At 39.6% G+C, this 8675-nt stretch overlaps 1 protein-coding gene across 3 annotated transcripts in view; it reads right to left on the bottom strand.

Annotated features, from left to right (window-relative positions):
- Positions 1 to 2064: 2064 nt before the first annotated feature.
- The window catches only part of AFF2 (ALF transcription elongation factor 2), a 348869-nt gene continuing 342258 nt past the window's right edge, over positions 2065 to 8675 (bottom strand). For all 3 annotated transcript variants that reach the window (XM_076347219.1, XM_076347221.1, XM_076347220.1), the window contains one exon: positions 2065 to 5281. In XM_076347219.1, the coding sequence (XP_076203334.1) occupies positions 5160 to 5281 (122 nt within the window). In that variant the 3' untranslated portion in view covers positions 2065 to 5159. The remainder of the gene's footprint in view (positions 5282 to 8675) is intronic.

Raw genomic sequence — 8675 nt, 5'->3', positions numbered from 1 at the left:
CTTTTAGCCTATACATATAGGCTACAACGTATCAAGTGATATATCTAAAACATGTCACTATCTCTCATTAGACAATACAGAAGGCCTATATGCATTGCTGCGTATAGTGGTCTGGTCATATCATGGAAGTCCAGGAGGAGTGTTAGAAATAGAGGAATCGAGCCCTTCCAACATTAATAAGACTTGTTTTATTTGTATTTGTAAAATAGTATATAAAGTAAAGCTGGAAGATGTCGTAAGGACAGTGGACTGGTTTCTCATCTTCACCCCCTTTGCCTCACTCCCAGTGTACTCTGGTGAGGTCGGGGAGATGCTGCGAGAGGCAAAGGCCCTTTGCAATGACACCTTGGCCTGTGGGCCTGCCCACGTATAGGACATTTCTACACTTGGTTCAAAATGACAAATTAATTTTCTTTGGTGACTTGTGAAATATTTTGCCTTTCTTAAAATTTCAAGACACTGGCCTATTGCAAATGTGTTAATCTTCTGAAAAACAATACATTGACAGCACATCAATTTTGACACTGACTTCAGGGACCACAGGACCAAGATGACAGAGCTGTTGCTACTTTCTGTCATACCTTCATTGCCTGCAAGGAGACAACAGATGCAAACAGGACTATATACAAACTACAGAGGAACACTGTTATACTGCTACCACTCAGCAGTGGTAAGAGTGTTTTCTCTTTACGGCTATTGCATCTTTTTTCCTGTGCTATGAAGTGACGAGCAAGGACTTTCTGTTGCAAATCCACATCCAAATCCATACATATGTGTACGCACACACACACACACACACACGTGTGCTTGCTTAAATACTGTGTGTAGTGGAGTTTCTCCTGAACTCAAAGCAAAGAAGTATATTAATACCTAAGTCAGAATCCCTACCAGCCCGATTTTTGCTATCTTTTAAGTTGCACTCACAAAACTAATCATTGGATTTAGACAGCATTAAATACTGATAAAAATACAATGAAAACATTTCTTCCAAAGTACCTAAAAACTTGTCAGTGAATCTAAACTGTTATAATGGAAGAACATCATAAAACCTGTGATATTAAAAAAGCATAGAAATTAAGGTCCAGATTCAATTTCTCAGATTTTGTTTCTTTAGGCGGAAAGAAGATCTCGATCTTTATTCTTAAAAAACCCCCACGCTGATATCAACAGACCGGTCCCTATCTTTCAAAGGAGGTCATTTATAAATGAGACAATATATTCACAGAGAGACTATTTAAATGATTAAAAGTCCAAAGACCATGTAAGAAAAAGTGAAATTAAGAAGCAAGCTGTGAAAGTTGCCACCAGCACTATCACCAAAAAGGCTGCAAGCTAAACCAGAATGACTAAAAACATAGATAAGACAAAATGAAGTAAAATAAAACAAAAAGCACAAATACCGGGCCAAACCCGGCTATCCAAACTCAGCGTGAACCATTTACACTGTTAGTTTGCTAAGTGTGGGAAGAGCGATTCATCCTTTGAAAGGAGCCAAAGGAGCACAGCTGACATCAGCGACCAATGACATGGTCTAGGGGAAGATGGCCCATACGGGATACATCATCTCAGGCTTTCCCTCCTATCCCTGCTCTCGAGGACCCAACACACATCACACGGCTAGAGATACTCACTGCACTCAGAGCAGGATGTTCTGCCTGCACATTGTCAAATACTTCACTTAAGACCTGCTGCAGCTCTTGACATGAAGGTCAAGTGCTATGTAAATGCCTTGCTTGAGCACTTAGGACTTTGCTGCCCTTGGATCTCGTACCAATGGAGCTCCTAAATGCTTGCGTTTAGCCCTTTACTGGCATGCTCCCTTCACTGCTGAACTACTGATACTGCTCCAAACCTCCTGAAGCATGGGACACAAATGACAGTCTTGTTAGCTCTGGTAATTTTTTGTGAAGCTTGGTGTCCTTCTTAAATCCCAGCTGCAGAAATCAAGAGATTACATCACTCTCCCAGTTTATCATTATTAAAAACAAATGTGTCATTTCTGGCCCTCGGCATGCTTCAAATATGCCTGAAACTATGTCATGAAATCAGTCTCAAAGCTCAGTATCCAGAAGGCAATACAAGAACCAAAAAAGTTTATTTAAAAAAACAACCCATGATTTGAAGCCAATCTTGTAATTTTTGGTGGTTGGTTCATGACTTTGAATGCCTAAAGTGGGCAGTGAGCAGACATAGCAAATGCCCAAGCGAACACATGCTGCTTCCCCGTGGATTGAAACAAACAAACAATCTCATTTGATTAACTCTGCTGGAAGTAATATTTTAAGGGGTAAAATGATTCCACAATGATGACATGTTGGCATTTGAAATGAGATGAATATAGTGCCTGTAAAAGTGCAATAATCCTTAATAACTAACCCAAAAGAAGCATCATCCCCAGGGATAAGACGGTAATTCACTCTCCATATTTAATTTGTTTCTAAGCTGCTTTTTGAAACAAGACTGCTAAATAGTAAGTTGGCTTGTGATCCTAGACTTGACTGCTGGACTTATTATAATCACGCTATTGATTCAGCATGCATTTCAAACTAAGTCACAGGATACAAAATCAGGTGGGCTAATTCTTTAAGCTGTTTAAGCAAAAGATTGTAAACACGGGGTAAAATTAGAGATAGGAGTCTGTTTACTGCAAGCAACAGGGGAAAGATAATACATTGTCTTCACCGAGTGACTGCAGCTAACTCTTTGAACACTCTTGTGTCTGAAGATTGTATTTCAAGACATATCTATCCTTCATAAATGCATGGAAGTCTAGGATTTCAGTCTACATTAAAGGAACAAGTGACAACAATGCACTTAATTAGACTAAATAGTTACTGAATCTCATTAGTGAGATCTTGCAAAAAGAATGGAAAACGCTGGCTTACGACAAAACCACCCCAACGTTACTTCATCTCAAGCACTCACCCTGCTCAAAAAAATAAAATAAAATAACTTCCAAGTGTTTTGTTTTCTTCTTCTTAAAAAAAAACCAACCCACCGCCTTTCATCTACATTTCTGAATAGTTCTCACTGCTGTGGTTTTATTCATTAGCTACTGGGGCCAGAATCAGCATGACAAATGCTGTCAGATTCACGTTTCAGCCATGTTACCGAAACCCTCCGAGAACAGATAAGGGTGTATCGATCACTTCAGGAACAGGAATGCGCAGATAATACAGGATGTGCATGTTCTGCAAATGTCCTTTGCAGACAACCCTAAACTGGATGATTTCTCTAATGATGCACCTCGGCTACATTTACAATACAGTCTTGTGGAACAAAATATTAGGAATTACTGATTTTTAAGAAAAGGTAGTACTACAGGGAGCTACTATACAACAGCTACAGTAATGTTTGTCTTAAATGTGCATTGGGCAGAGTCCTTAAACTGCTCTTATTGCAAATATCCAAGGCCTGCTCTAAAAATTGTAACAGTCTGAACCTTTTAAATGCAAATTTGTCCTATTTATCTGGTCACAACCCAGTGAGTAGAATCCAATAACTCACCAGATTAAAGGATATACAGGATTATATAGCAGAAGGTAATTGCAATTAACTAATATCTGGATGGCATTTAATACACATATTGTATTATTTCAATGAGATGAGACGGAATAATATTTACATTGCTATGAGCATTTTCTGTTTATAGAAATGGAATTTACAGTTCAGTAAGGTATGCAGGCGTTATATCAAGAATGAGATGAGACCATTTAAAGTCTTGTGAATTATTGATATAAATTCATTTTGTTTTGTTTCATGCACCAATGCTTCTTGCAGTGGCACCAGAAGAGCAGTGCAGTTTATAACAGGGGGAAAAAAGAAGAGGAAAGAGCAAATGTGAAATGGTGTAATTTATTCACAATTGCTTTGAAATTCTACCTGAATTGTCTCATTATTATTCACGCATTAGAGGTATGGTCCAAAACATGACAGCATGCGTAAACAGATGCAGAGCTTGGAAAATAGGTAATCTGACTGAAGTATTAATGGCCATTATTAAACAAATGTTATATTGCTTTTGGGTAAATCTGGTGATTTTATTTAATTTGACATTGTTTTCAAGATAGCAAGATAATACTGTTCGTTTCTAATGCTCTGAAATGAACAAAACAGGTAAAAATTGATGCCACATGGAATTATAATGTTTTAACAGTAGCTGGTTAGTTAAACTAGAGAGTTTCATGAAGAATCTGCATACACTTATTAATGGACTTTTACATACAATATCAATGCTTAGAGTGTAGTGGTCCTGTTAAAATCTGCTTTCACTGAGTCACTATGCAAGGAGAGATTGTTCTAGTAAGAAAAATCTTGGATGAGTATTTGTTTGAGACTAAACAGTAAAACTGAAAGAAAATTCACAGATTTAGTATAGGAATGGTAGATAAGACTATGAAAGCTAATATTTTGAAATTGTCTAAAAACTGCAATAAATTCTGCTGCCTACTGAAATTATTAAGCCAACAATAAACAGGAAGAATGGAATATCAAAACCTCATTGCATAGTGTGTCATCGTTCTTTAATGAGGCATCCTTCAGCCTGTTACCTCTTAACACCTTTGGTGACCTTACATTATGTACCTGTAAGATATTCAATGTTCTCTTTTAGAGATTAAGCCTATAGGAAGTATGAAATCTTAGGAATGTACTGTGTCAGGTAATGATACCAGAATTAAGTGTCGAAAAGCTGGGTTCAGGTTTAGAAGATGATTTTGAATGAATAGCTATAACTTCTACTAATTTATTTCAGAAGGGACTTCTCATATATACCCTCAAATATTTAAGACGCTTTGTACTATTTCTCAGGAATCCATATCTTCTCAAAGTGCTTTTTTGTTTTCACTTGAAGGCAGCATGGACTTAAAACAATACTGCAGGGAATGTACCGTTCCATAAAGCACATAAGGATGGCAGGATCCAGGAGACACAAGGCATAGAAAATTGTCGAAAATGATTAGATGGTACAACACATACTGCTCTTGAGTCATAAGTTCCATTTATGGTGACTTCTACTTCCAATAGATAGGATATTAAAAAAGGCAATAAAAATGAAGTTACATGAATAAACTTCCAGAAATGAGTGGAGTTCCACCAGTGATCGTCTCTGCGCTGGTAGAGGTAGAAGAATGGGGATGTTATGAACAGGGCAGCAGTCACTACAACAAATGAGCCTCAATGCGGAGCCAGTGGAGTCCTTGGCGAACATAACGAACCAGATTGGTCATACTGCTGTGTTGTGTTAAAGGTCCCATCACTGAGTCCAGGTCTACAAAGAATTCTGCAATACACAAGAAACAGAAGTCATTGTTTCAGGCAATGGTACAGAAATACACGTATTACCACGATTTCCCACTCAGTCGCAGCAGTGCAATTAGTGAGTTCTCAAGACATTGTGCACATGAGCACATGGTCAGTAGGAAAGAACTTAAATAAAGGCAACAATATATTTAAACAGACCAAATTAGATTATCCATGCTGGAAGTCAACCACAACATGGTATGAGTAGTTGCCAGTAGTCTTCCGTTAGCTCTGACGACCTGCACTTTCAGTTTTTTGAGCCTAGGTTTGCTGACTGCATGATTTAAATAGCTGCAATGAACTGTGGCATTTCCTTTTCCATGCTGTACCCTCTCCTGGGCATGAAGAGCTTGCAGAAGACCTTGCTTGCTCTTTTCCCCACCCTCCAATTTCTGTTACTGCCATTGCAGCAGTTTTGGCCCTCTGCTCATCCTGCTGCAGCTGCAGGCCCCAGAGGATGTGTGTGGGGTGGGAGGGGAGAAGGAAGAGGAGAGAGAGAACACAGCAGGAAAATAGCATCTAGGAGATGGGAACCTATAAGGGGAAGGAAAAGATGGGTAAGGCCACTGGGATCTGGTGTTGGGAAGGGTTAACAGGAGGTCACTAAACAGAGAGCCATAGTTAGGAAGCAACACACCAGTTTACTTTACGCCATGTGTTAGACGCTCTCTGGGTGAAAGACTAATCCTGTTAGGGCCAACAGACCTTTCCTAATTGCTTTTAATGGAGAACTGGATTGTGTCCTCTGTTCTCCCACAGCTTGTCTTTTTGCTCACTGGGGCACAGGCATTCCCACATATACAACACTTACACTATATTTAGGTGAGTGGGAGCCCGCTCTCAGTTAAAAGCCTCTCAGAGCTCAGATAACAACCAACAATCACAATAACTGGTGGCTGAGCCCTTACATTCTCACCCTATCTGAAATCCAGTGCGTGGCACTCAGCCAGCTAACACTGTATTGGCTGCAGTTCGGGAGAGCAGATGCCAGGTACAAAATCATTATCAGTACTTTCTTCAGCAAGAAAGTGCTGCTTTGAGGTCTTCTATCCAAGTATTGACAGCCTGACCCTGGTCAGCTTGGGAGCTACAGCAGTATCACAGCACAAAGTGATTTGGCTGGAGGCAAGCATAATGAAAGCTTAGGGCTATCACCAGTTGCGTTAAGATGCTGCAGCCAGCAGTTACTTTTAATCTTCCTTCCTCTGTCTTTTATTCCCCTCCTCCCGTGTAAAATCAATACATTTAGAAGTGAAATAATGCACTGTCTTGCTTGCATTCTAGAGATCTCATTCTAGGCTCAAAAAATAATTGCTTTAAACACTGAGAATTCACCTTAAAGCCTAATTTCAGTTTAACATTTCTTGAAAAAGCTACAAGCACTGAAGCCGCTTATTAAATTTATATGTGAAAGAACAGGGCTTTGTCACTACAGAGCTGATAGTTTTCTACTGTAGAGAAAAAGTGCTGCTATCTTTGGAAGCTTAAAAAAATTATCTGATTTTGTAAAGTCAGCTGAGAGTTTGATGTTATAAATGGTGAACAACTCTCTAGGTGATCCAACACAAACCAGCCCATGGGTTGGCTTTGGGAAGTCTGCAGTTTAGCCTGGTCTGCTACAGATGCAGAGTTTATGACAAACTCCATCTATTCTCCCACACACTCTAAATGCTACCAACCAGGGGAAATTCAACCAGAGGTAGACGGCAGTATGTTCCCGCTTTTCTCTTCAAACCAGATTAGCTTGGTGGGTCACAGTTCTGCCGTTCTCCCTCTTGCTATGCCTTTTTATTTTAATGGCATATCTTTTGTCAGGCTGACAAGAAAGGCTTCTGTCTCCTGCTCTGAGCCAGCTGGACATGAGTCAAGTCCAAACTGGGAGCATGCAGGCATACTTAGAGGAGCACAAAACCTAAGCTGACAGCCGTGGACAAGGGGAGGCTGCACAGCTCCTACAACGTGGAAGAAATCTCTTGTGTCTGCATGGGCATGACCTAAGAAACATCTATAACAGCAGTAAGACCCAGATGTAAAGGCTATTAGACATTACAACGATGGGGCCACATTTTTATACCCATCTCCATTAGCTCATCAGGGACATGTTCTTGGGCAAGACACCCCCTGTGATTCAGAAGACAACAGAAACAAGAGCTTACCACCAAAAAAAAAAAAAAAAAAAAAGAAAAAAGTGACTGGATTTGTTTTTTTTTTAAAAGAAAATTCATTTTTATCTTAAATGTGGGTTTCTTTGTGGGTTTGTGTGTGTTTGTTTGTTTTTTGAGACCATTCTTATTTCAAGGCGGGGGGGGAAAGCTCATTTTTTATGGTGAACTGACTGTCCAAACCCCTGAGAGAGAAGCCAAGAGATCTGTCCTTTACCTAGGATGCAAGGCAGAGTCTGGGGTTTGCACCTATCCTGTTTGCTGTCATGGTCATTTTTGAACTCACAGTCTACACGCTAGTGTACCAGCTTGGGCACTGCAACGGCCGGTCCAGCTGGCAAAGGTGGATTAGAGATAGCTATGGGGAAAAGGATGAGTCCTGTCCCAGCCAGCAAGATATAGGCGTTTTGAATTATTTGAGAGGTGCAGATGACATCTACTAAAATAATTACAGCTAGGTTTCATGAAACACTATAACATTTCTCATGTCAAAGTGTCTTAAATATATCCTTCTGTAAATGGAATCCATCATGTGATATGATGAAGACCTGCAGAGTACTACAGCAGTTCTTATATATTTTTTTGTTACACCATGAATTTTTCAAATTGCAGTTTGTGTTTAAGCATGCAACTTTTAATTGAGTATTTAATTAGAAATGAGGTATCTTTCCAGACAAAATGTAAAGACAGACACGCTATAGCATGTATGAAACTCTGATCTCTCTCCAATGGTTTATAATACTTAAATGAAATTTGAAGTAACACGAACTTTCCATTCCCTGTAACATGGCTGCAGTTTGTGAAACAAGATATGAAAGAACAGGGCACAACGCTAGATGTGTTGCTCATGTGAGAAACCTTTATTCATGCATCCAGTCCCACTAAAGTCAAAGGGACTGCTCATCTGAATAAAGATTATTGCTATATGGCTTTGCAGAATTGGGTTTATTTGATCGTAAATCAAAAAGAGAACAAAGAAGAGTGTAGGGGGGGAAATGCAGAAAGAGAGTCAGCAGGTTTTTTCTCATCCAGCTCTAGGACTGATAACAGCAGTGGCTGGGTACATTTTCTGTCTGCTGGCTCAATGCCTGAGCTATTTTGATTCAATACCAAGTAGAACATTTAACAACTCCACAACACACGGGGCTAATTACAAGATTATCGCCATCTCTTTCTCCTATCAGAGCATCCTTCTGCATTCCCACTGTAACA

This window comes from Aptenodytes patagonicus, chromosome 9 (assembly GCF_965638725.1).
Source record: "Aptenodytes patagonicus chromosome 9, bAptPat1.pri.cur, whole genome shotgun sequence".
Lineage (NCBI taxonomy): Eukaryota > Metazoa > Chordata > Aves > Sphenisciformes > Spheniscidae > Aptenodytes > Aptenodytes patagonicus.
This window is presented reverse-complemented; position numbering and strand designations above follow the sequence as displayed.